Source organism: Suillus bovinus (genome assembly GCF_016758785.1).
Source record: "Suillus bovinus strain UH-Sbo-P2 chromosome Unknown EDB93scaffold_1, whole genome shotgun sequence".
Classification (NCBI taxonomy): Eukaryota; Fungi; Basidiomycota; class Agaricomycetes; order Boletales; family Suillaceae; genus Suillus; species Suillus bovinus.
Window position 1 is genome coordinate 1792978 of NW_024542057.1, and position 25807 is coordinate 1818784.

The 25807-nt window shown below is 48.1% G+C and overlaps 11 protein-coding genes across 11 annotated transcripts; 8 read left to right on the forward strand and 3 right to left on the reverse strand.

Annotated features, from left to right (window-relative positions):
• Positions 1–2: 2 nt before the first annotated feature.
• Positions 3–1506, forward strand: EDB93DRAFT_1074371 (phosphatidylethanolamine-binding protein; the record flags this gene model as incomplete). Its single annotated transcript, XM_041445090.1, has 7 exons — positions 3–450; positions 499–572; positions 625–798; positions 849–927; positions 970–1027; positions 1075–1370; positions 1427–1506. 7 exons carry the CDS (start codon positions 3–5, stop codon positions 1504–1506), a joined length of 1209 nt encoding a protein of 402 aa, XP_041313987.1.
• A 327-nt stretch (positions 1507–1833) lies between these two features.
• On the reverse strand, positions 1834–3428 carry EDB93DRAFT_1074823 (glycoside hydrolase family 16 protein; the record flags this gene model as incomplete). The annotated part of the gene is made up of 13 exons (XM_041445123.1): positions 1834–1895; positions 1944–2035; positions 2065–2156; positions 2211–2325; positions 2381–2465; positions 2512–2543; positions 2599–2632; positions 2688–2757; positions 2816–2854; positions 2906–2915; positions 2970–2989; positions 3057–3222; positions 3271–3428. 13 exons carry the CDS (start codon positions 3426–3428, stop codon positions 1834–1836), a joined length of 975 nt encoding a protein of 324 aa, XP_041313988.1.
• A 1048-nt stretch (positions 3429–4476) lies between these two features.
• Positions 4477–9494, forward strand: EDB93DRAFT_1114283 (pre-mRNA splicing factor). Its single transcript, XM_041448238.1, has 20 exons — positions 4477–4749; positions 4801–4985; positions 5036–5195; positions 5243–5377; positions 5436–5938; positions 5992–6021; positions 6076–6433; positions 6511–6702; positions 6757–6914; positions 6964–7036; positions 7085–7216; positions 7269–7330; positions 7382–7592; positions 7642–7945; positions 7996–8472; positions 8524–8667; positions 8716–8840; positions 8892–8981; positions 9036–9165; positions 9219–9494. The coding sequence occupies exons 1-20, from the start codon at positions 4605–4607 to the stop codon at positions 9364–9366; spliced, it is 3762 nt and encodes a 1253-aa protein (XP_041313989.1). The 5' UTR covers positions 4477–4604; the 3' UTR covers positions 9367–9494.
• Positions 9495–9600: 106 nt separating this feature from the next.
• On the forward strand, positions 9601–11039 carry EDB93DRAFT_1237422 (6-phosphogluconate dehydrogenase; the record flags this gene model as incomplete). The annotated part of the gene is made up of 6 exons (XM_041451411.1): positions 9601–9762; positions 9820–10059; positions 10112–10213; positions 10236–10548; positions 10602–10722; positions 10769–11039. 6 exons carry the CDS (start codon positions 9601–9603, stop codon positions 11037–11039), a joined length of 1209 nt encoding a protein of 402 aa, XP_041313990.1.
• A 2625-nt stretch (positions 11040–13664) lies between these two features.
• EDB93DRAFT_1061393 (HCP-like protein) lies at positions 13665–14535 on the forward strand (the record flags this gene model as incomplete). The annotated part of the gene is made up of 4 exons (XM_041444832.1): positions 13665–14123; positions 14173–14256; positions 14303–14428; positions 14482–14535. Coding segments are annotated over 4 exons (723 nt in total), but the record flags the coding sequence as incomplete, so codon positions are not given.
• Positions 14536–14787: 252 nt separating this feature from the next.
• Positions 14788–15090, reverse strand: EDB93DRAFT_1073509 (uncharacterized protein; the record flags this gene model as incomplete). The annotated part of the gene is made up of 1 exon (XM_041445017.1): positions 14788–15090. The coding sequence occupies one exon, from the start codon at positions 15088–15090 to the stop codon at positions 14788–14790; it is 303 nt and encodes a 100-aa protein (XP_041313992.1).
• A 63-nt stretch (positions 15091–15153) lies between these two features.
• Positions 15154–16504, forward strand: EDB93DRAFT_1114293 (dolichol-phosphate mannosyltransferase). The gene is made up of 6 exons (XM_041448239.1): positions 15154–15360; positions 15409–15508; positions 15558–15592; positions 15646–15759; positions 15848–16042; positions 16095–16504. The coding sequence occupies exons 1-6, from the start codon at positions 15242–15244 to the stop codon at positions 16312–16314; spliced, it is 783 nt and encodes a 260-aa protein (XP_041313993.1). The 5' UTR covers positions 15154–15241; the 3' UTR covers positions 16315–16504.
• Positions 16505–16698: 194 nt separating this feature from the next.
• Positions 16699–17793, forward strand: EDB93DRAFT_50555 (uncharacterized protein). The gene is made up of 2 exons (XM_041456577.1): positions 16699–16877; positions 16930–17793. The coding sequence occupies exons 1-2, from the start codon at positions 16758–16760 to the stop codon at positions 17668–17670; spliced, it is 861 nt and encodes a 286-aa protein (XP_041313994.1). The 5' UTR covers positions 16699–16757; the 3' UTR covers positions 17671–17793.
• Position 17794: 1 nt separating this feature from the next.
• On the reverse strand, positions 17795–19047 carry EDB93DRAFT_50597 (chromosome segregation protein Spc25-domain-containing protein). The gene is made up of 4 exons (XM_041456579.1): positions 18725–19047; positions 18524–18670; positions 18268–18468; positions 17795–18214 (listed from the first exon to the last, which is right to left on the reverse strand). The coding sequence occupies exons 1-4, from the start codon at positions 18987–18989 to the stop codon at positions 18087–18089; spliced, it is 741 nt and encodes a 246-aa protein (XP_041313995.1). The 5' UTR covers positions 18990–19047; the 3' UTR covers positions 17795–18086.
• A 53-nt stretch (positions 19048–19100) lies between these two features.
• EDB93DRAFT_1114304 (AGC/NDR protein kinase) lies at positions 19101–21404 on the forward strand. The gene is made up of 6 exons (XM_041448240.1): positions 19101–19430; positions 19485–19798; positions 19847–20104; positions 20155–20253; positions 20302–20657; positions 20719–21404. The coding sequence occupies exons 1-6, from the start codon at positions 19175–19177 to the stop codon at positions 21074–21076; spliced, it is 1641 nt and encodes a 546-aa protein (XP_041313996.1). The 5' UTR covers positions 19101–19174; the 3' UTR covers positions 21077–21404.
• A 150-nt stretch (positions 21405–21554) lies between these two features.
• EDB93DRAFT_1217825 (uncharacterized protein) lies at positions 21555–23941 on the forward strand (the record flags this gene model as incomplete). Its single annotated transcript, XM_041451091.1, has 9 exons — positions 21555–21646; positions 21699–21733; positions 21782–21864; positions 21921–22418; positions 22483–22836; positions 22890–22975; positions 23039–23086; positions 23156–23526; positions 23579–23941. Exons 4-9 carry the CDS (start codon positions 21937–21939, stop codon positions 23939–23941), a joined length of 1704 nt encoding a protein of 567 aa, XP_041313997.1. The 5' UTR covers positions 21555–21646; positions 21699–21733; positions 21782–21864; positions 21921–21936.
• Between the last annotated feature and the right edge of the window lie 1866 nt (positions 23942–25807).

Consider the following 25807-nt stretch of genomic DNA (forward strand, 5'->3'; position numbering starts at 1 on the left):
TAATGCTAGCCCTACGTCGTGTTCAACCCCGAGCCCTTGGTTTTACGCGACGAAGTACAACAAAACAAGTGGCTTTCACGTCGACAGCTATAGACACTGACGGCTCGCAGTCTCAGTCATCCGCAGAACCCGGTGCACCGCAAAAGTATCAGTCTCGTGCAATTAGAGCACGCCGGCCTAGAATTTCGCTGCAACATCCGCGTGAATGGAATAGGCCTCTCGCATTCGGTGTCCTTCCTGCATTCGATGAAGCACTGAAGATTATCAAAGAGGATTCAATAGCGCTCAAGGATGAAATAACGGCTTTGGAGGGAACCATTGCGCGTGAAAAGGAGACACCTCAGTCTGACCAGCATGCGTTGCGCGTGCTGGAGGATAAGCTGAGAATTCTAGAAGTGCAGAGCGAGATAAATTTTCCCCAAGTGAGGTGGAAATGTGCCAATGGAATGGGTAAGCAAGTCCCTGACTGGACGTTGCATCATGTTCACAGTCCCTCAGCGGACATGTCCAAAGCCGTCGACAGGCATCTTTTGGAGCAGCGGTGGAGGAAAGAGGGTGCATTAGATCTGTTGGTAAGTATGCATCGAGCTGTTCGGTAATGTTTCTCAATCTTATAATTTGTAGATGGAACGTATTCACCAGATGAAGATTGTCCCCGACGTTTTGCCTGATCTTCATCCCTCGTTGGACCTCCGGGTCAATTTTCCAAAAGTAAAGTCGAATACAGGGCTTCAGGCGACTGTGTCAAAGACCGTGTACGGCCGCGTTGAACCAGGAGTATTTCTTCTTCCAGAACAGGTATGTTATGCAGGTCATTCGCGCAGCCATTCTGCTGACAATGTCTCAAGACTGTAGAGCCTCCTAAGATATATGCAACCGTTTTTCATCCAGAGGAGCGACTATACACTCTTTTGATGATTGATCCGGGTCAGTCGGTATCAAACTACAGGTAAATGGCACTGACACCAGTAACAGATTTTCCTGATGAGACCAATAAAACATTCCAGACGTATCTGCATTGGCTCCAGTGAGCAATAGGCTTCCCTTTCATTTCGTTGACTGACATCTATTCAGACCGAATATCCCTCTTTCGAGCGTTTCTCCCTCCCCAGTGCCAAACCTGAACACCCATACTGCCTATATACCACCTCACCCGCAACGTGGGACTACGTATCACCGCTATACCATTCTACTCCTCCCCCAACACTCCCGTCTATCTATTCATATGGTTGCGAAGGACAAGCGTGCAGGCTTTGACGTAAGAGCATTTATGGAAAAGCATGGTCTAGATAAGAATGTTGGTGGAGGTGCTCACATGTGGCGAGAGATTTGGAGTGAAGGAGTTCCCGCGGTTTACAAGGACATACTCAGTGAGTTTCGAAAAGTCTTTTTTCTTCTTCAAGAATAGAACTCACGTCCTTTCCAGAAACTACGGAGCCGAAGTTCGGGAGAATGCCTAAAGCAGACCGATATGAGGATTTTAGAGGGAAGAAGCGGTATGTGTAAACACTGGACAGGGGTGTCCTTCGGTGATTGCCAAGGAAGCAATACTTCTTAACTTTGAAACTCATTGATCCATGTCATCCCCGTTGATTCCTCTCACGCGATGATTTCATACCTGTTTTATACAAAGACCGGTTCTTCAGCATCATGTGTTCAGGCATTAGATAACGCATATTGACAATTACATAAGATGAGCGCTGGCTCAGCTAATGACACCCCTGGCTGATTTGCGTAATAAGATGACAAGGTACATATCCTTTGGCATCTGGTTTATGTACAACAAGATGGAATTTTGTGTAAAAAATTATTTTATAGCATTCCTTTGATGGTCTACGTGTAGACATTGATGGACGAGAATTGAAAGTAGGCGTTTGTGAAAGCGGTAGGATTGTCTGCGAATTGTAATGAGGGGTTATACTAGACATTGGGTGAGCACTTACTGTCAACGTAACTCACGCAGTCCGACGGACATCCAGAAGCAGCATAGACGGCTGAGCTACCTGCCCAGTCGCCGCCTGCGCACTGCATTAGCCTGGAATAACACCACAAGTCAAGCAAAACTCGCAGAACGTCAAGTTAATGATAATGTTGTTGGCATCAAAATGAGACGCGAGGTCACAGTAGGTGTTAGGAAAGTAAGCGGCAGGAGTTCCCTGGCAGGCGGCGAGTATGTAAGCAGTTAATCCAATAAATGCAGACACTCTTACCCAGAAGTTGGTGTCGATGAGCCATGCACCGCTGGTAGCGTCGAAGGGAGCAGATTTGTCGTCTCTCTCCCAGAACCAAACCTTGATATGGCTATTTGTGCGCTCCATAGCATACCTACAGAAGAACCTGTAAGGCGCAAGAGTATTACTTATAATTTGCAGTAACGCACCATCCTCCATCAATACTGTTGAATGCTGGTCCAAAACTGCCGTAGTCTTCTGTGAAGTGTACACCACAACCCAAATTTCCATCGACTGTTGCATTTTAGTGAGAGATTGAGATGAGCAATGGTAACCTCACCCGTAGTGTCACAATTGGTTGAAACTGTCGTGCTAAACAGTTGGAACCTTAGGCAAATGGTTTGTGCAATGCCGATTCGAAACATACCCTAATTGGTCAGTGGAAGCTGGCATAGAGCAGTCTGCGTGATAACAGGAGTTAAAAATGACACATCTGTAGAATCATACTGAACCAACTAGGGCTAGTGTGGAGTGTCGACTGGTTAGGCTCCACATTGTTTACGCCTTCGACAATATCAACTTCACCCTAGGAAAAGGGATCTACATCAGGATCAGAGCTATCAGACTCAAGGAGAAAAACAAACACCAGCAGGCCAGTCAGCTTCGTTGGTTTCCCAGACAGCCTATGATCCATTACTATAAGCTTACTTTGTCGGCGCCAAGTGACTACTTACAGGCCATGTTCTGTGTTGAGAGAAATACACAACCCAACTCCCCAGAAGAACAAAAAAGGCTCACCCGCATCCCTCAGGCATATGCTGCATATCAAATCTGTTGTCGAAATTTATTAGTCAATGACATATTCGTGAGGGATCGATCACCTACACGACAACAGTGTTGCTTGTACTGGCGATTAGATCGAATCCTGACGGAATTCCGGCCTGGCCCGCTGGAGGTCAAGACTGTAGTGTCATCTGCGCGCATAATGAAGGTGTTGCTCGTGGCATAAGTCAAGTTGAGCATCTGAGCCGTTTGCTGGTCAACATATATCCTGTCTTTCACTAAGAAACAGAAAAAATTGCGTGCGGGGTAGACATACACACGCCCATTAGTCGGGTCGGCGATAGCCTCGAAATTGAAAGAGCTATAGAAGCCTTCGCCAACGATACTGTCATCGAGAGTATAGACTGCACCTGCCAAGGTCAGTGCAGCAAGCGAAGCAAGAATGAAACTGGCATTAACGGTGTTAAGCTTCATGGTGTAAGATAGCCTGTAGGACAAGGCTACCATCCCCTGCCCGCTCTCAGTATTTAAACCTATCCGTGATTCCTGACGGGTGGGGAGATAATTTTGAGCTCGTGATGAGTCCATGTGAAGTATACCATGCGGCAGAACGGGAGTCATGCCTCCCCTAGGTTGGGAGACAACCCTTCGGAAACAACGAAAACATTCCAGCCTATTGGATTGACACAAGTGACAGCATGATAGCGAAAAGCCACCTTAAATCATGGGAAGGAAGCATGTGCTAGTGGTGGAGAAGCATTCAAACACATAATGCGCACTCGCAAAAGAGACCGCCGATCATGAGAGATCCTTGAATAAAAAAGTGCAGCGTTCGACCGCCGGCCGGTTCAAGTTACTGTCTTTCAAGACAGTAATAATTGTGATTTCCATATCGGTCACCTGCATGACTAGTCATATGCTTCCAGGGTATCTGATGGCGTTTTTTTGCAGAATAGTAAATTTGAGTGACTGTTTCAATCGCGAGTGCCGTGGATCAGAACTAAGTTAAAATTGTACAATCAACTCGTGACACCATTTACATCCCAGAGTAGCAGACCTAAAAGTAAAACGCACCACAGAGACCATCTATTGCAGCGGGGCTTTCACTGCGAAATCTTGACAACGCGTGTGCTATTCCGACAACATTCCGACGTATGTACGCCTCTGATCCAGTGGGCCTAACTGGCACAAGATTTTTGAATCGTGTGACTTGGATCTATCACAAGCTTCATTAATGGTGCGACAAAAAGATCGCGGTTGCATACGTATATAGACCGTCGTAGATGTTTATCATGTAAAAAGCTAGGGTAGTTGAGGCATTGAACATTCGACCAAAGTCTCCTCGGAATGATCAGAGAGATCAACAGAGACCATGCCCAAGACAATCATAGAAATAACGCGGTCCGTCGTTTGCTAAAATCATGAGTGGATGATCTTGCTTGGAAGGGACTTTCAAGTTCTCAGGGCTGGGCCTCGGAGCATGTGACTGTTGAGCCGCTGACGTAAGACTATATCTCCTCCAATAGCCTATGCCGCACTGTGAAAGGTCTCCGTACTAGTCAGGCTCTTCCAAGTACTAAAGCCTACGTGCATCGGCAACCTCTTTAAACAATTCGACGACTGGATAACCCGGACTGAGTTAGGTGGATTATGTCTCCGAATACAGACGATGGGTTCAAGCATCAGGTTGCCATCCAACTTTCACGAGCATTGAACCTCGTAAACCCGAACGACTTACTCGCAGAGCGTGTCATTGACATAGCTAAAACCAACTCCGCTGAAGGTTTTGCCAAAGGTAAATTTACTGCACCGGAATCCAGGTACGTTCGCTAACACATTGTTGCAGCGGCTCGGGCGTTTGGCAAGTTTCAAGATTCTTTTTTGACCGAACTGCATGACGAAATCTTATCGCATGTCAAGCAGGAGGCTTCTGGACTTGCTCCTCGTCCTGTCGAGGGTATAACAGTCCATGACAGCGAGGTGCTCGAGCCTGATCCAATCCGGCAAGGCGGCCTCGTGAGGAACGACACAGTACGTTTTATCAACGCTCAGTGTTCTATACAGTTGCTCATAATCTACAGAGACACACTTTTCGCCAGCCTGCGAAGCCGATTGAACCACCCACTCCTCGAGGCTCTTTACTCGGCCTTGATCGACTAGCGAAAGAAAAGAGGGAACAGGCCCTATCCGAGAACGGCCCTCGAAAGAAGCCGAGGCTGAGTGATGACACTTTGTTCAAAGGTGTGACAAGTTTGCGGCTTCCTAATGTCCTCTCACCTTCTATCCAGTCCCCAGTTTGCCAGTTGGTCGAGGAAACAGTTTAAGGCAGCGAGGAGAAGAGACACCATCTCACCCAGGCGGTCTGTCGGATCCCGCACGAGCCCGCTTGGAGGAATACCGACGAAACCGCGAAAAACAGAAAGGTACGACTATTATATCCTGCTATGGCGTGTCGTTTCTGACCACAAAGTAACTCTTTAGAAGGAATCACTGCGGTGCAGGAGCAACGGCCTTTCACTTCTCAAGGACTTGGAGATTTTCAACGACGATCAAATCGGGATAACGATAGGGGATGGGTTCGACGAGGCCATGACAGGGATCGGCAAAATGAACGTGGCTGGGATTCTACACCCCATTCAGAGCGTGGTAGTAGCAACCGAGATGCGCCTAGCGTCCGTGTTCCCAATGTAGGGTGGGATTCAACGCCGAGACGACAAGAGGGTGAAGGATCTGGCTGGGGAGGGGCAAGAAATCGTGCTTGGGACGCGCCGACCCCGCGCATTCCGAGAGGAGGAAGCCCAGAGGATGATGGACTTCTTGGTGTTGATGTGAGGGAATGGGAGGAGGAGCAGCTGCGGCTGGACCGTGATTGGTATACTGGAGCAGAAGAAGGTGGTGTTGCTGGAGACGAAGAACATAACCCTTTGGCGCAGTACGAGGATCTCGCCGCGCTGAAGGACGCAGAGATTTCGAAAAAACAAGTCGTATGTAGTTCTCATCTGCAAGTAGCTTAGTGTTGCTGAAGTTTTTTTTGCAGAGGAGAATATCGGCCAGGCAAGCCCAATATGTGAGACTTGACATCCGCTCCACATCTTCTTTTAGTTTTTGACTTTCTCTTTAGAATGCAGATAACGACCTCTGGGAAGCTAATCGGATGCTGACTTCCGGTGTTGCGACCCGTAAGGAAGTTGATCTTGATTTTGAAGACGAATCTGAGTCGACGGTACATGTCATGGTGCATGACATCAAGCCACCTTTCTTGGATGGTAAGACAATCTTCACGAAGCAACTTGAGCCCATCAATCCAATCCGCGACCCTACGAGCGACATGGCCATCTTTTCAAAGAAGGGAAGCGCTTTGGTGAAAGAGAAGCGAGAACAGGCGGAGAGGGCAAAGGCAGCAGCCAAACTTGCATCTCTTGGAGGCACACAGCTCGGCAACATCATGGGCGTGAAGGATGAGGAGGCCGAAGCTGAAGGTGCGTGGTTACTCTCTGCCCTTGTGGCGCAGCTCGAGTTGGACATTCACGTAGTCCATTTGGAATTTTTCGTGCAGCTCTGGCAGAAGCAAAGGCAAAATCTGGTGAGAAAGAGGATTATAAGGGGGATTCTAAGTTCGCTAGCCACTTGAAGGCTTCCACTGGGGTCAGTTCGTTTGCGAAGAATAGAACACTGAAGGAGCAGAGAGAGTATTTGCCTGCATTTGCATGTCGAGATGAGCTTCTTAAGGTCATCCGAGAAAACCAGGGTTAGATTTATGCTATGCAGCTGCGTCTATACTTCTAACATTTATGTTCTATAGTTGTCATCGTCGTTGGAGAGACTGGTTCTGGGAAAACTACTCAACTGGCGCAGTTCCTTTATGAGGATGGGTACTGCGCATACGGTCTCATTGGTTGCACTCAGCCGCGTCGTGTAGCCGCTATGTCTGTAGCAAAGCGTGTTGCTGAGGAGATGGAGGCAAGCGTTAAATTGATCTTCTTGATTTTTATGTTGACCCCTTGTTCAGTGCAAGCTTGGTTCTACCGTTGGTTATGCGATTCGGTTTGAGGACTGTACATCTGCAGAAACCAAGATCAAATGTACAGTGTCATGTCTCTTGTCTCTAGCCTAACTTATCTTTTTTCTAGACATGACAGACGGTGTTCTTCAGCGAGAATCTTTGAATGAAGGTGATTTGGACCGTTACAGTGTAATCATCCTGGATGAGGCACATGAACGTTCACTAAGCACTGATGTTCTTATGGGTTTACTTCGTAAGAGTACGCCTTGTTATTGCCCGGCTAGACAACCTTGAGTTCATCATTTTTCTAGTCCTGTCTCGGAGAAGAGATCTAAGACTCATCGTCACATCGGCAACCATGAATGCTGACAAGGCAAATGTCCCCTCTAACTGTTCTGGCAATCAGAGACTGACGTGATCTCAGTTTTCTGCATTCTATGGTAATGCCCCTTGTTATACCATTCCTGGGCGTACATTTCCGGTGGAGATGTTTCATTCAAAATCACCTTGCGAGGACTACGTAGACAGTGCTGTGAAGCAGGTTCTCCAAATCCATCTTTCGCTCCCCCCTGGTGATATCCTTGTATTCATGACTGGACAAGAAGACATCGAAATTACGTGTCAGGTTATTAATGGTATGCGATATCAGATGTTAACAGCACATATCCTAAATTGTTTGTATAGAGCGACTGGCACAGCTTGATCAGCCTGCCCCTCTGGCAGTGCTCCCAATCTATTCACAAATGCCTGCCGACCTGCAGGCTAAAATTTTCGAAGCCACTCCTGATGGACGAAGGAAGGTCATCGTAGCTACTAACATTGCCGAGACTTCTTTGACGGTCGATGGAATTATCTATGTGGTGGACGCGGGCTACTCAAAGCTTAAAGTGTATAATCCAAAGGTCGGAATGGATGCTTTGCAGATCACACCGGTCAGCCAAGCCAACGCCAACCAGCGGACTGGGCGTGCCGGCCGCACAGGCAGCGGGTATGTGTTCATTTTAGCTGTAGGACATCAATTCGCTGAACTTTCTGAAGGTTCTGTTACCGCCTGTATACAGAAATGGCGTTTCGCAATGAGATGTTCCCTAATACCATCCCAGAAATTCAGCGCACTAATCTCGCCAATACTGTTCTGCTCCTCAAGTCTCTTGGTGTGAAGAACCTTCTTGAATTCGACTTCATGGACCCTCCTCCCCAAGCCAACATTATAAATTCAATGTACCAACTTTGGGTATTAGGTGCGCTGGATAATCTTGGCGATTTGACGCCCGTGGGTAGGAAAATGTCCGAGTTTCCCATGGAGCCCTCCATGGCTAAGATGCTTATTGCGTCCGTGGACATGAAGTGCTCGGCAGAGATGTTGACCATTGTATCCATGCTCTCAGTGCCAAGCATCTTCTACAGACCAAAAGAGAGGATGGAAGAGGCCGATGCTGCACGTGAAAAGTTCAACGTACCAGAGAGTGACCATTTGACTCTGTTGAATGTTTTCAACCAGTGGAAGAGCCATGGGTCAGTTCGTTCATCTTATTATTGCCGCAGGGTGCTCAATATAACTTGTAGATTCCGTGATGAATGGGCTACGCGTCATTTTCTGCACCCAAAACTGCTCCGCAAAGCCCGTGAGGTAAGGGCTCAGTTGGAGGATATCATGAAGTTCCAGAAGATGGAGATCATTTCTGCTGGCACAGACTTTGATGTCGTCAGGTACTGTACAATAACTGTATCAATTATGTGGCATTGACCTTTTCGCAGGAAAGCTATCACTGCTGGCTATTTCCACCAATGTGCACGTGTGAAGGGCATTGGCGAGTATGTAAATATTCGCACTGGTCTCCCAACGCATCTGCATCCTACAAGTGCGCTTTATGGTCTTGGGTGTATGTGATTGATTGTTCTGTTTCTGGGTCTCGCTGATGACAACGACAAAGATACCCCCACATACGTTGTTTACCACGAGTTGATCCTGACTTCGAAGGAGTACATGACCCAGGTCACTGCGATTGATGCCATGTGGCTAGGTATGTTACTTCGTCTTACACGTTCATCTCGGGAAATATGAACGATGATTGTAGCTGAATTCGGTGCGGTGTTCTACTCGGTCAAATTCAAAGACTTCGACGATCGTGGAATGCGGCGACAAGCCGATCGAGAATTCTCCAGAAAAGCTGAACTGGAATCGCAAATCGCGAAGCAAAGGGAAGAGTACGTGAACGACAATCTGACGAAACGGCTTTTTTTATTCACGCTTGTTGCAGTTATGCACGGCAAGAGGCAGAGAAAGCTCTCGCAGTCAAGGTTTCGGGTGGAAGCAGCTCAAAGATTATTGTGCCCGGAACGCCGAGACATCTTGGCCTTGCAGGCAATCGGGTTGGACAGACACCTCGAAGACGAGTCGGGATATGATGGATGTGCTCATTCATAGGTTGCTTGCGTGTTTCATATTATCAATATTGTTGCCTCGTCTGTCGCATTCTGAGTTAAATATGTGTATACAATTAGGTTCAAGGTTCGTCAGATTTTATTGGTTGCACGTGACCTTCGCTGGCATATCGGACAAGGCCGGCCGAGTGACTCGGTATTAAGCACTAAAATTTATGTGCTTCTTAAGGTCCCTTCTCAACTTTTTCTTCACTCAACATGGCATCCTTCGCGTCGCGTTCAGTTGCAACCCTACGTGCTGCTTCTCGCCGTGCACCTCGTATCGGAGCAAGCATTGCAGCCAAGCCTGCACAGAGCGCGTGCTATTCTTTGCTTGCTCGTCAGGCTTTGGCAAGCACATCGCCCCAACTTGCCCTTAAGGTAAAAAAAAAAAAGTATTGGCGTGACTGGTAAATGCTGACGGTTACACTTACATAGTCCGCTGCTCGGGGCGTGAAGACACTTAACTTTGCTGGCACCGAGGAGGTTGTTTACGAGCGAAGTGACTGGCCGCTCGCGAAGCTCCAGGATTACTTCAAGAATGATACCCTTGCTCTCATTGGCTATGGTTCTCAGGGCCACGGTCAAGGCTTGAATGCTCGTGACAACGGTCTCAATGTCATCGTTGGTGTCCGGAAAGATGGCGAGAGCTGGCGGCAGGCCATGGAGGATGGTTGGGTATGTTCACCTCTGCTTCGGCTTTTGAGCACCTAAACTGGTATGTGATTAGGTTCCCGGAGAGACCCTATTCCCGATCGAAGAAGCCATCAACCGGGGCACGATTATCATGAACCTTCTCTCTGACGCAGCGCAATCACAAACGTGGTCCACCGTTGCACCATCTTATCACCAAGGGCAAGACCCTCTACTTCTCGCACGGCTTCTCTGTCGTATACAAGGAGGACACCAAGGTTATACCTCCCAAGGATGTCGACGTCATCTTGGTTGCGCCCAAAGGCTCTGGCCGTACTGTCCGCACCCTATTCAAAGAGGGTCGTGGCATCAACTCTAGTGTGGCCGTCTTCCAGGACGTCACGGGCAAGGCCATGGAAAAGGCTGTTGCCATCGGTGTCGCTGTAGGCTCAGGGTACATGTACGAGACCACCTTTGAGAAGGAGGTTTACTCCGACCTCTATGGTGAACGTGGTGTGCTCATGGGTGCCATCCGTAAGTTTACTCTCAATGCAAGATGCACACGTTTTCACTTGATGGTGTATCAGAGGGTCTTTTCTGCGCGCAGTACAAGGTGCTTCGTGCCAACGGCCACACTCCTTCGGAAGCCTTCAACGAAACTGTCGAGGAGGCCACTCAATCTCTGTACCCCTTGATTGGACAGAAGGGGTATGTGTATATTTCCTTTTGCGCACCTTTCTCTCATCGTTTGTAGCATGGACTACATGTACAATGCCTGTTCCACGACTGCTCGCCGTGGTGCTCTTGACTGGGCACCCATCTTCGAGAAGACCAACACGCCTATCTTTGAGCAATTGTACGAGAGCGTCCGAAACGGTACAGAGACCCGCAAGTCCCTCGAATTCAACGGCCGCTCGACGTACCGCCAAGATCTGGCCAAGGAGTTGAAGGAGATCGACGACCAGGAGATCTGGCGTGCGGGCAAAACCGTGCGGTCGCTGCGTCCTGATTACAAGGCTGAGTAGATGGGGTCATGGTTGGATTAGAGCAGCTCTTGCTCACATTTACTTTTGTTACGAAAAGCGCCAAGGTGGTGCATGCACGCTATATACTGTATAAAAGCGATTTTTGATTTCGCGTTATGACCTATTGATGATATTACAGCCCGTATACAGGTTGTCCATACCTCCTGCCCTTTCGTAGCTTGGTGGCTCTCGGGTGGGGCTAAACCTTCTTATACAAAAACTGTCAGTTGTGCCTTTACAAAGAGACAACACTTCAAACGATGGTGAAGAGACATCTTGTCGAGTCGTTGGGTGAGAGCCCTGGCTTTCCCGGCCCGAAACATGGGTCCGTACCTATGGCGCAAGGTGAGCTGTGGGGGCGGAATGGGTCCGATCAGCTCGATGAAACTGGAAGCAACCTTTTATAGAAGCGTATGCGTCGGACAAACGATTGAAAAGGACATCGTCACGCTGAAGAAAAACATATATTGGTTAGTTAGTGAGTTTGTCGGGGGCGGCGCTGTGATGGTGGGCAGGATCAAGAAACCCTGCGTCACCTCGCATAGACCAAATTCCATGCCTGTCTCGTGCCTCGGCTGGCTTAGCACACCATCTGCCCGACCAATCTTTGTGCTTGGAGCTTGGGTGTTGATGCAAGCAGCAAACTGCTACTAGAGTAAACTGGTTAGACTCAGATATTGGTCACTGAGCTTGTTGGTGGTGACTCAGCATTTGGGATGTTTGGACCGAAGTGATTCGTCAGGTATATCCACCTTGCATCGCAAGAGGCTTGCTGATACAGTCACTGCCATCAGGGGTTTGCACTGGGGAAAACATCGCTTGAAAATGCTCTGGGAAGATTCAAGCTGACCAAGAAGCAGACGCGACTTCACGCAGACCTTGGGGTCTCCCAGCGTACATTCGCTCATTGGTCAACTCGTGAAGCAATAGGAGCGTAGCGACTTGCCAAGGATGTAACAGCAGCACGGATTCTTGGCGTTAGGGCCATAATTGTACTTTACACCACAGATAAGTACACTCGTCTGGGCCATCCCTAACACGAAGATTGCACAAAAACTCTGGAGGACAAGCATCGTCGGCTCATGGGCAGTCACCGATTCAGAAGTAATCGGTTTGTACGAGGGCCACAGGGAGTTCAAACCCACTGCAAAGATCACTGGGAAAGCATCAATGAACTCGGGACGTGCAAAGTCCATACTATTATCATTGTTATCTATAGCATGGGTGAGGCCCTCAGAGACATCTATTAATACTTTACCGCGTTCAGATTCTTTCACAAGCCCCGGCCTTATGGTCAAAAGTGGAGATGATATTTTTTGACATGCGAGATGGATGATTGTTATTTTCTGACGCGTAGGTTTCTCCAGCTACACAGATTTCCGTTTTACGACGCATGGGACAACATGAGATAGTATTACTAGGTCTGTGGTTTGTACATTCAATGATTAAAGTGTGGTGATCTTATACTCGTCCGAGGGCCGTGAGTTACATAAATATATCGTTATTGTGTGTAGGACAAGACGTCAGACAATCCTATAGTATATACTATCATGACAATAAACGGGAGGAGGACGAGCAGAAATGTTTCAGATTCATTGAAAGTGATCTGCCACAGTGCCACGGATACACTAGATATTAATGGAGTATGGTGGAGCTATCAGGCGCAGTCCCTAGTAACCTAAGATCTTGACCTGCCTTGAGTCGACTGCAAGTATTAGTATCATGGCGGCATCACATGAGAACGAGGTGCGCCTGGCCCATTCATCACCGCTAGACACCTTGGTTCGGCGAACTTCGTCCAAACGACAGGCTGTCCGACGGAAAGAAGAATACGAGACTCGGAAGCATATCATTAATTCCTCTTTGCCTGTGCCATCTTCCTCTCGGTCAACTGCCAGTGGGTTTCCAGCGTCGTTGCAAGTCCAGAATTTCAATGCAACTTCTCCGCCGAGGCCATATGCAACTAATCCGAGAGTGCCCGAGTCTCCTCTGCTACACTCGCAGTTCCGTAACTCGACAGCTAGCAACGCTGATTATCTTAACAGAAAGTCATTTCTATCATTGACGGACGAACCAAACGGATATTATGACGAACTTGAGTCATATTATGAAGAGAATAACATGCATTCGCTACAAAGTCACACCCCCAGCGCTTCCATAGACAGCCGCCGTGCTTGGCATACTACAACGGCAGAACCTGCCAGTGGTTCCGCGAATGCGTTGAACACACAATTCTCGCTTCATGACATGCGTCTGGCAAACTCAAGCACTCCCGTTCCAACCGTCGTGGTTTCCAAACCCCAGGATATCGACAAACAGGTTGTCAGCAGTGAGCCAAAACTTGGCGGAAGGTCACCCATAGTCGGCCCTACTCCCCGCATAAACTTCTCCAGGCCAGGCAGACCACCGATATTCTCTTCTGAAGAGCAGAAACGCCAGGTTCTTGAGCGAAATTCACAAAGAGCTCGTTCTCCACGCACCACTCGTACCCCGCTTTCGCTTGCTCCAATTACACCCCAGACGGGCGTCAGCTTTTCTGAAACCCGACTTCTGTCGCCTACGCCGCAATCTGATGCGTGCTCGTCAAGGTCATATCTTCAACCAAACTATGCTGTTTCTTCCCCGTCTCTCTCATCTCCCTCCCATGTACACCTTCCCTCTCACCCGCCATCTGTACGTCCAAGCTCACCAGCAAGCTTGTACTCCACGTCATATTCGTTTTACCGTCTGAGCGATGGCTCTCCATCCCCAACTGGCAATTCACAATTTCCTACCCATTCACCTTCCCCGTCGAGCAACCGTTCACATCACACCGAGCCTTCTACTCCACAGGAATATCTTCAGCTAGGAATACAATACCACGAAGCAAACAAACTACAAGATAGTGCATTTTACTTCGAGAAAAGTGCAAAGGAACAGGGTGGGTGTGGGATAGGGATGCTCATGTGGGGATTGACATTGAGGCACGGGTGGGGATGCGAGAAGAATGAGAAAAGTGGGTTTAAGTGGTTAACAAAGGCCGCGGAAAGCGCAGTAGATGATTTGGGCAAGGCGAGAGAAGGCATGGACGTAAAAGCTGTTAGAGTGAGTTTGGTCTGTGATTGTATATGAAGTGCTGATGAATCCTTCTTAGTCGGAGCTTATACTAGCGATTTATGAGGTTGGGCAGTGCTTTTTTCATGGCTGGGGTATAGCTAAGGACTACAAGATGGCAGTCGTACGTCGTCACTAATTGTCTCTGGACTTGTGCTAATAATTTCCAGAGTTACTATCGAGTTGCTGCCAACCTTGGTGACGGGGACGCACAAGAAGATCTCGCTTTTTGCCTAGCCAATGGCAAAGGGTGCAAGAGGGATAAAAAAGAAGCTGCTAGGTGGTATCGCGCGGCTGTAAGTGCAACCAGCGTAGGTCTTGAAAATTACACGTTAACGTGGTTCTGTAGGTCGAACAAGGTGCCAGCGACGTGGGGATGGCGTGGATCTACAAGGATAAATACAAGGGCTAGCGTGCTGGCCAAGGATGAATAATCCTGCGCCATGGAACAAATCAGCCCTGTGCATTATCAGCGACGCCCGCAAAAGGCCCATATTTGGCTGGATCTTCACAGCAGATAGTGATGAAAGGGCTCCTCGAGAAGGAGAGATCATGAAATTCTGTCACATGTGCCCATGAATATAGGAGAGGTGGACAGGACAATGGATATACCATTTGGACAAGTTATTTAATGCATGTATCTTCGAACTGCAATCTACATGTACAAGCTTTTGTTATCCTTTCCTTTGCCATTTGAAGTACTCTGTTGGTTAAACGCTTCGACATGAAGGACAAGGCGCCAGGGGAGCATGACTTGGCCGACGAAGCGACTAGCTTCGTTTCCCAGAATGTACTCCTCAGTGTTGACAAGGATGATATTCAACAATTGGTCAGTGCCCATGAATGTGCCAATGAAGACTCGATTATCAGTCGTCGAGATACGAAGGGTTGTAGTGAGCAGAGACTTGAGTGCTGTGGTAGACGGACACGTGCTTTGGTCAGTGCTTGAGGGCGACATTGATGGTGAAGGCAACGAGGATGATTCAAGTGAGGCCATAACGTGCAAGTAGTAAAGAAGAGCCGATGCTGGAAACTCGCACGCTAACTGCCATCAAGTTACAAAACTACAAATTTAATGAACCCTTTCGCCAGCCCAGTGTCGCTTGAAGATGCAAGGTCAATATAACACGCCAAATACTCACAAGTATTCTGTTATTCTACCAACCTACAATGAGCGCAAGAACCTCCCAATTATTATCTGGTTGCTGGTGAAGGTCTTCGAGGAACAGTGCGTTCTGTCTGCTTCATTTGCTGAAAGTCAGACTGAGTACACCAGCCAGCTTGCTTGGGAGATCATCATCGTAGACGATGCGAGTCCGGATGGGACGCAAGATGTAGCCATTGAAATGGCAAGGGCTTATGGCGAGGACAAAATAGTGAGTCCAAATGGATCGCGCGTCGAGGTTTGACTCATTGTAGGACAAGTTGCTCAAACCACGGGCAGGGAAACTTGGACTCGGGTAAGTACTGAGAGTGAGTATGAAAAACAAGTGCGTCGTCAACTTGTGCGCAGGACTGCATATATCCATGGGCTCGACTTCTGCACTGGTGACTTTGTGATAATAATGGATGCCGACTTTTCGCATCATGTACGTGCTTCAACATCCTTTGACGAACAAGTTCTGATGTGCATTCATCCGGTCAGCCCAAGTTCATTCCACAATTTATCAGGTGTGTTGTTCTTTTCTTGACTTTTCTCTCTTAACAATGTGTAGATTACAACAAGCACACAACCTCGACATTGTGACGGGAACGCGATATCGCTCAACATCCACTCCATACCTTGCTGAAGCTCAGCCTGGTGGTGTGCACGGCTGGGACTTGAAGCGCAAATTAGTCTCACGAGGGGCAAATTTCCTGGCTGCCACTATGCTGAACCCCGGAGTAAGCGACCTAACCGGCAGTTTTAGGTACGTAAATGATTGATTCGGGAAAGTGGACTGAAACTTGATGCCGGTGTAGACTGTACCGGCTGCCCGTACTTCGGCATATCATTTCACTGACACAGTCCAGGGGGTACGTGTTCCAGATGGAGATGATGGTGAGAGCACGGGCGCTGGGGTATACCGTTGGCGAGGTACCAATTACTTTTGTGGATCGGATATTTGGAGAAAGCAAGCTCGGCGCGGATGAGGTTGTGGGATATGCAAAAGGCGTGTGGCAGCTATTCAAGTCGGTTTAAAGTACTACGAACAATGCATAAGCCTTGATTATACTGTGTTCCGTTTTTTAGATGGTGAACTCGGAATAATCATCAGAGTTTTTCAATACTATCCCTCACGGCTTCACCCTTATAATGGTTGTATGTGTTACATGCGAATGAGAATTATGTGCTCCTGGTGTGGCTACAGGCATTCACTAACTAGCCATTAGTATAGGACTCCTCCACGGCAACGCTCGGCGGGCTGTCACCAGTGGCTTTCAATGAACTTCATCATTTCTTAACAAAAATTGGTCGTTCAACCATTAGAAATATTGATCTAGTTGTGAATTACGTGTGTAAGAATTGTGGGGTAGAAGTGGTGTGGATGACATCATATTTCCATCTTTGTCAGCCTTTCGTTTAGGCATTCTAAACTTTCATCTCACATCTAGATTCCAAACCACCTGCACGATTCCTGCACAATGAGTTTGCTACAAGGCGTGCTTAAATCGCAATCTCAAACGTATGATTTGAATGGACTCTATCCATCTTCCAGACAATCTCAGCCTGAGGATGACTCAGATGATGAGCTCGTTGGCGTGGTATGTCCTTATACCGTTCACTCTAGTGTCAATTATTCAACATATTCTCAAGTTCTCACTACCAGGGACACCAGCAAGGTCAAGGGGACCATCGCGCCCCTCATCGCGCCCTGTATCACCCACACGATGGGGTCTTACTCGTTCTGCGAGTGCACTGCCATCGAAGGGTCTCTCGAGCGACCCCCTAAAGGCATTTCCAACTCAAGTATCGCAAAATATTTTCCAATGGCTTGGGATATCTGAGCTCGCAAATTGCGCTAGGGTATCAAGAAAGTGGAACAAGAGTCAGACACTGAACTACAGTAATTCATATATACATCATCTAGCTTGCTGTATGCTAACGATCTGCACTGTGTTGCAAGTTTGGTTTCAGCATTATAGGAAGGAAAATTTCCATGATGAAACTCTTCCTCCTGGAAAGTGGACTAGAAGAGAGTCGAAGCAAAATTGGGTGGATAGTTTGTCTTCCTGTATCTGGCTGCATGACTTGATGATTTGTTCTCAGCGGATAACCTACATTAAATTTGTGTCGAATCGCTCGCCTCCATCATCCCCGTTGCCTTCGAGAGGCTCAGGCCGCACTTCACCGTCACAATCAGGCTATCAAACGCCAAAAGAACTTAGAGAGGAGCAATGGCGACAAAAGGAGCTTACTCAAAGTCGGCCAGGCAAATTGGAGATGAGGGAAATGTACAAGGAGCTAGGCGGCCGCAAGAGCCGGACCAAGGGAAAGCTGGGAAGTTCTGGGGGTCATAGAGATCGGACGGGTTGGGGAGAAGGAGACGACGACTAACTTGAAAGACAATATATGTACATATAAATTTATTGCTTACTTGGAGATTATCGAAAAGTGGTGGTGTACGATGCATCTATGCGATATCACATTCACTGCAGAAATACATTGCAAATTACATTTGCCAGGGACACCCACACATTCGTTGCGCATGCTGTAACGGCTGCGTTTCCCGCCGACTAGTCTGAATTCTGTTTACAATAAATATCTTTGTCTACAAACATGTTGTCAGCTTGCATTCACGTCACATCTGTTTTTGTCATCGCAGCGGGTTTGTCACCTAGGATAATTTGGGTAGAACATGAGATTCGTAGGACATTCCCATCGGTGCATAATCGATATCCACGATGGTAATGAATCTGCAGGTTTTTGCCACATCCATCCCAGACATTTTTCTGTAGTGATTTAATAACCTCCTAATGTTGCTCTACTAACTGGGAAAATGCCGAGCGCATCGACTTGATAAAATGTAATATATTCCTTGTTTCATTTAGTTCATTGAGTAGTATGGGGAGATTTGGCAGTGGTGGTGTGGTCGTTATCACTGGTTGGCATATGTAAGCACCACCTTTCCAGATAGGCCATTGACTGGCATACCTTGATTTGATCTGGATGCAACGTCGAGCACAAAGCTGAACTCACGGTCAATGTCAAGCTTGTCAATGTGCGTGAATCGAATGAGGAGCCGGTCCTTCTCTATTCCCTCAATGTGACAACGTAAACGGGTTTCGCAGGCATTTAATTCCGGTCCTGTTTGTGCTGCATGCATCTCCAAGGTCTGCTGCTCTCGATATTTCTCTGCACAAAGTAGCCTAATCAGCACAGGCAAGGAAATTACAATGAAAGTACCTACCTCTCTTCAAATTGGCAGTTAGGGCACGATATTGCTCTATCTCTGCATCCACAGACTGGCAGGTTTCACGGATGGATGCGAGATGGCGTTTCAGAGCGACAATAGATGACTCGGCTTCTCGGACCTCCTCCTTTTCCCTTTCCATTACTGAGAGACGTTATTGCTGCACAATTACACACTACGGCAAGCATGACCACGTACCAGCAAGCAGCTCAATCTCCTTCATCTTGCACTGATTAGTTTCAGCCTTTACTGCAGCAGTCTTTTCAGCCAGACGTTTCTTGTCCGCCTCCTGAGCATTCCTATGTTTGGTGATCTCTGCTACGGCGCGATTTGCATAATTGGTGACCGCTCTAAGAAAATTAGACGTAGAAGCTTCATATGCGTGCAGGCGCAGGTCGACAGAAGGACTAGGCTCTGCAAGGATTGAAGCAAGATCAATATGAGTAGGACGAACTTGAGGCATGTTCAATCAGCGATATTGGTTGTAAAGTCACAGTTTCGGAGTCTCGGACTCCTCCAGGCTCCAGAACGCGTCTGTCATGTGACCGTATTGATCAATTAAACAAAGTAGGTACTGAGGGCTCGCATCTTCATCGCACAAAGATCGATAGGCCAGGAACATCTAGGATATCAACCGAGATATGCTCTATGGCTCCCCTTCCATCTAGATCAGATTCACCCCAATATCGAGACATACATATGGACACGGCAAAGGGCATCACATTGGGACTTCGGGACATCCACATGAGTACCGCAAAGCCTGGCGGCGGCGCATGGTCTGACGACATTTCAATGGACACTGCACGAAACGCGACAACCATGAAAGCGGGTGGATTTCAGCTTTGGGAGAGGGAGTTGCTTCAGAGCGCCGAGGTCAAGCGCAAGGCCACTGTTGCCCAACTATGTGAGCATCCCACTCTGAGATCTTCCCCGATCTCATCTTCTATGTTCCTGCCAGTTTTTCTCGACTATTACTTCATGAACCTTGGATATATCTCATCCAGGAAGGAAAGGAGGGCACGCTTTGACGCAGATACTACCAAAAGGCAGTTAACAGCCGCCGAGTGCGCAAAGGAGTTCAAGTCGTATTGCGGGCGAGAGAGAGTTATTCTGAGGAAGCGCAGAGCAAAGCTAAGGGTTGACCAGTTTCATATCATTGCACAAGTCGGGCAGGGTGGTTATGGTGAAGTGTTCTTGGCACGGAAACAGGACACGGGAGAGATATGCGCTCTCAAGAAGATGAAGAAACGTACATTGTTCAAGATGGACGAGGTTTATTATCCCGCTAGTATATCTGCGTAAAGACTGATGCATTACAAGGTACGGCACGTCCTAGTGGAGCGCGACATCCTCACCGCAACCAAGACACCCTGGCTCGTCAGACTTCTGTACGCATTCCAGGACGCACAGCACGTATATTTAGCAATGGAGTATGTTCCCGGAGGCGATTTTCGTACTCTTCTCAACAACTCTGGCGTTCTCAAGGAAGAGCACGCAAGGTTTTATATTTCAGAAATGTTCGTCGCTGTCAACGAGCTTCACAAGCTTGGTTACATTCATCGTGACTTAAAGCCGGAGGTAAAACTTCATTGCATTCGCAAGTTCCGTAGCACTGATTACACCTCTAGAATTTTCTCGTGGACGGCACCGGACACGTCAAGCTGACTGACTTTGGCCTTGCCACAGGTGCCCTCAATCCCAAGCGCATTGAATCGATGAAGCTGAAGGTCTGTCTGCAGCCCTGAATTCATCCTGTGCGCCCTAATATTTCTCAGCTCGATAAAGTGAAAGACGTCCAAGTCGTCTACCGCTCTACCCTGGAACGTCGCTCCATGTACAAATCCATCCGTGCTGAAGACCCACGGTATGCGGACTCCATAGTTGGCTCACCCGACTACATGGCGCCCGAGGTCCTCAGAGGCAAACCATACACTTATTCAGTCGACTATTGGTCACTAGGTTGCATATTCTTCGAATTTCTTGCTGGTTTTCCGCCGTTCAGCGGTAGCACGCCAGAAGAGACCTGGACAAACCTGAAGAACTGGACAAAGGTACTGAGAAGGCCAGAGTATGATAAGCCCGAAGACTTGATCTTCAACTTGACGGATATTGCATGGGATGCTGTGACCAGGTACAGGGCTTGCTACTGCACGCTGTCTGACGAAGCTGATTTCCTCTTGTTTCCTGGTCAGGCTCATCTCGCACTCAAGCGTTCGATACTCCACTCTCACACAGGTCACAAGCCACCCTTTCTTTGACGGGATGCAGTGGGAGGACCTCCGCTCAACACGCGCACCGTTTGTGCCTGCTCTTGACTCCGAGATTGACACTGGGTACTATGATGATTTCACTTCTGCGGAAGACATGGCCAAGTACGCTGAAGTGAAAGACAAGCAGCGAAACGTAGAGAAGGTAAAGGAAAAGGAAGAGCCAGAAGCACGAGGTGTCTGGGTCGGCTTCACCTTCGGTAAGAATGGTCCAGGAGGAAAACTGCTTGGTTCATTGGATTTGAGTCAAGATGACGGTGGAGCGTTGGCTACTATATTTTGATATCTTGGTACTTTCGCTGATGTCTTATACGTTACGTGCTCACCATGAGGATTTGTTCCATATTCTCCAACCCTCCAACCCTATCCGCGCCGGCGCAGTTATCATGGAGAAAGCCGGCGGATTCCCTCGCAAGGCAGTTGGGGTAAATCGACGGGTTCAAGCTAAACATGCGGTCCGCGTGGCTAGTTGTGCAGGCGAGAACGACAGTAGCTAAGACTGCGTCATGAACCATGAATCAGTAGGCTGGCTCAAAGTAGCCGCCTAACTTCGCCATGAGGTGTGCAAAACAGTGTTCATCAGGGAAAACCTCTCGTGCAAACTTAGATATGAGACTAATTACTGATAACTATGTTAGATTATTTGACAAAATTTACACTTGGCAGGTAAAAACTGTAAATGGGAATCTGTCGCGCCCGCCGCCGCTGACTAAGCGCGCCCATCCCGCCGGGTTTCTGCCTCGTTGTCCGAGTCGTCCCTTGTCGTCCTTCAACGTCGAAAGACTGATTGTCGAACAGGTGCAACGGTACCACGGCGCAGTGGATAATATTAGTAGTCTGTTTGAATATAATAGTGAGCATGTTTTCAGACTGAGATACTTCGGTTGATTTATGGATCACTTGAGCTTACTAGCACTGAAGTGAAAGGTCCGCTTTGCCGGTGGGTCCTCAGATTTACTGATTTACGGGTTTACGACAGATTTACCAGATTTACGACCAACTTTGGGTGGTCCTGCACTTAACTCCTGCTTAACTCGCCTTAACCACCCAAAAGCTTGACTTAGTTCATCTGTGAGCCTCCTCACACACTTTTTAACCTCCGAAAGCTTGAACTGACTGTTGGACAGCATTTTCTGGCTGGAAATGTGGTGCACTCTCTGTGGTTTGCCAGCCATGGTGAGGACCAAGCCGAAATCATGCAAAGGGCCTCCTGCCCCTCATGCTGCAGAGGCCAGCCCAAGGAAGCAACGGAAGGGAGCAGTGCCCACGGGAAATACCACCCTGCCAGCCATCAACAAAGTCAAGGAAAGGGCCAAGCAACAGCACAAGCATGCAAAGAAGATGCACGAGAACTACAATGGGTATGTGGAACGAGGACAGATGTGGCTGAAGGCACATTTTGCTACAAGCAGGGGTGCCGTGGCAAGTATGGATTCAGAGACAATGTCTATCAGTACTGATGCCTATGAGGACCCCACATTCAGAGATGCTCTTGAGAGGATTCCCAACCAACATTCTGACAAGGCCCTCACACTCCTCATCACCTTCAAGTGTTTCCATGAGAACTGTGGCCAGAGCACGTGTGATGGGACCTACTCAGCCTTCAAAAAGTTCTGGGAGGAAGCGTGAGTGCCATATTTGTGTCAGTGAGTCTCATACCTATGATTTTTGACGGAATGTGCCATCTAGGGATGGAGATACCTACTGTGGGAGGTGGCATTTCAATGAGGCACACCTGTGCTGGGAAGGAAACCCTGCGTCGTCAGCTGAGGTTCAGGACATCATCAAGTCTGTCAAGCACAAGACCAGCAGTGAGGGTGGGAACAGAACTCACTCAATTGCGATGTCAAAAGGATTCATGGATCGAATCCTGGCCTGGACCCACACGCTCTGCCTGCCGGAGACATTCCTTGGGCTTATGAGGTCAGTTCTGGCAGCAGATACGACGGACACAGAACTCCTCACACTGGAATCACGTGAATTGCTCACAAAGATGACAATGTACCAAGCATTTAGTACAACAGCCTGGAACCTGTGGACAAGGTCAGCTCACTCAATACAGACTGTTTGCTAATTTTTGAAGCAACCTGTGGCAGGTGCTTCGAGCTTATCAAACTGAAACGGAAAGACTTGACCATCGATTTTTTCCAAGTCGGCACAACATTCACAAGATATCTTAATGGTGAGAAACTGTGCTCGAAGGACCTCCACACATATTTTGAGGTGTTTTTGTCCAACTGAAAAGGCTGGCAGCGGAGAGTCGACAAGGGCACGAAGGAACCAGACCTACGAAGTGAGTGCCTAGTCACACCAGTTGTTTGTCATAACTCGAACATTAACCTCCTGCTGCCCTCATCATCAGGCAACCGGTACAAGCTCTACCCACAGCCAGACCTACCAGGCTGTGACTGCTTCTTCTGGCTCTTACTCTGGCTTACTTTTCTTGAAGTTGCCTACTATGGTCGAAAACTCGAGCCTGAAGACTACATCTTTCCTGCAATAGGTGCAAATGGCATTGTCCACTGTGGTGAACCTATCTCGCACGACACTGTTCAAGCATGGATCAATGAGGCAACCACAGAAGCAGGAATCCCACGAGGTGCAGGTGACAACTTCACGACCCACACCTATCGACGTGGTGGTGCACAGTGGCATTGGATGTTTGCACCTATTGGTCAGTGCTGGACTCTCGCAAGGGTCAGGTGGTGGGGTTCATGGGCAGAGAATGAGAATGTGAGTCTTAGATTGATTCGAAATTTTCTGTTTCTGAACGAATTACTTTTAGCGTGACACACTCATCCGGTATCTCCTTGACGAACTCTCCACCTATGAAAACGACCATAGTGATGCCCTCTGTCCAACACAGCGTGAAGCTGATGCATCTCTGCTTGGAGAGCACTTGCTTGTCAAGCCCATTTGCATCCAAGACCTGCAGTCAATGCATGACTGCATCTCAGCTGATGTTGCAGGTTTGCGGAGTGACTTACACACCCTCGCAGCCACGCTCTACAATGGGCAGCTGACTAACATGCCCGACTCACCCAGCAGCACAGGCATGTGCAATGCTCCGCTGCACTCGTCAACTCCACCGTCAAATCCAGGCAACCCCCCCTGCACCCCATCACTCATCCCAGTTACCCAGCTCTGAGTCTCAGCCATGCTGCCCCACTATTCCCACCTCCACTCTTCCACAGCCCTCTGCACTCACTTGAATCACAGACGGCGCCACTGTTCAAGTTGGTTCCCACTCACTGGTACTACCTGAGAAGGGACTCGTCATCCCTGATATTCCAACATGACACCCTGATGGGAGCCACACTCCTAGAGCTGCCTCTTGGAGACAGATTGTGAAGCACTGGACAGATGGTGACCCCGAGCACGGATTGCTACTTCCACTTTGAGATTGGCCGCCTGAGTGGATCCGCGGGAAGAACAAGAAGTTTTTTGCGATGAAGTACCACCAGTGCTCGGTGATCGCACTGGAGTTTCTCGACCGGTAAGTTGATTTCGCAATTTTTGGGCACACGAACTGCTCTCATCCCCATCCATCATCATTCTATGCAACACACTAGGTTCGATGGACATGAGTGTCACGAGTACCTTTAACAAACCATTATTCTTTCCTGAATCTTCCTAAAACGCCTAAGTCAAACCCTAACCCTACCCTGAAAGCGTCTATCATTCCAGAAATACCTTTAGCGCCCACGACACGTGTCTTCGATGTGACTGATGAAGAAGACGAGTTCTTTGATTGTGAATAGATTAGATTAGATACGATAAGATAAGATATGGTCACGTGATGCTTCTTTAATATTCTACGATGTTCTATGGTACGATTCCTTTTCTCCTTTTATGATTGGCTAGTAATTATAACTCAGTTTCAATCTCCGTTTCAATAGTTGTATATAGGTAGCATGTCTTGGTCGATAGTTCCTTAGTTCAAACCTCTTGTATCTACATTGTAGCAATCCAAGACGTACTTGCTCCTCTCCTCTCTTGTCCGATAACCTCAGTTTGAGTCCTAGTCTTCGACCCAGCGTTAATTCGTTATTGGGTTGTGACATTAGGTTTGAACTATAGGAGACTCCGACTCTTTGCACACCGCTCGCACATCTTCATCATCATTACACGTTTCCATTGCCCGACCTAAACAGTCGCGATCACTTTTTCTGAAACCCATCCTTTTGCTCGCTTGAGCTTTTCACGAATAGCCTTTATTAGTTAGTAGTCCTATACCAGGCCCTGCCTTACATTGCAGCCGCCAGTATACGGAGGTGTTGACGACATTAGGCGTCTCGCTACAACTTTGAGTGCTGGCCCAAGACCCTGCCTGCTCAACTGTTACTATAGTTGCTTTCATACCTACATCCTTTCTTCATACGCACGTAGAACCTTTCGTTAAGTCTAGTGGAACTGTCGCATCTGCGGATAGTCCTACCATCGTTACCACGAGGATTTAGATACGGGATTCTAGTGAGACTCGCACTTGTAAGCTTCGGCTGGAAGAGTGATAACTTGTCCTAGACCTGTACCCTTTCGGTGACTGAGAAGTAGCACACACGAAGCACACAGTGTTTTTCCCACTTAACAAAGCATAGCTTTACGTACTCCTTTCTAGTTAGTAATTAGGGAAGTGTCAGTCGGGTTGATTAAAGAACCCTTTGACCCTAAAGGACGAGGTTGATCCAGTTAGTACTGGGGACCCCTTTAGCTTTCCATTTACGTATCCTTTTTCCCTCTCCCCTTTCACCATCTTTCCTATCCGGAAGAGCCGTTACGACTCGCTCTTCAACAGTCATTAGTGAATCGGATTCCAGAACGCACCTGGCACTATGGCTGAAGTCAACGAGACAGAAATGGGACCTGAGAACCCCCCAAGAACCCCAAGAACAAGGACCTCAGGGACCACAACCACAAGGCATAGCGATGCCGGTGGAATTCACCAACTATGTACAGAATGCCATCACAATGGCAACACATGATCTATACGTGAGGACACAAGAACTCTCAATCA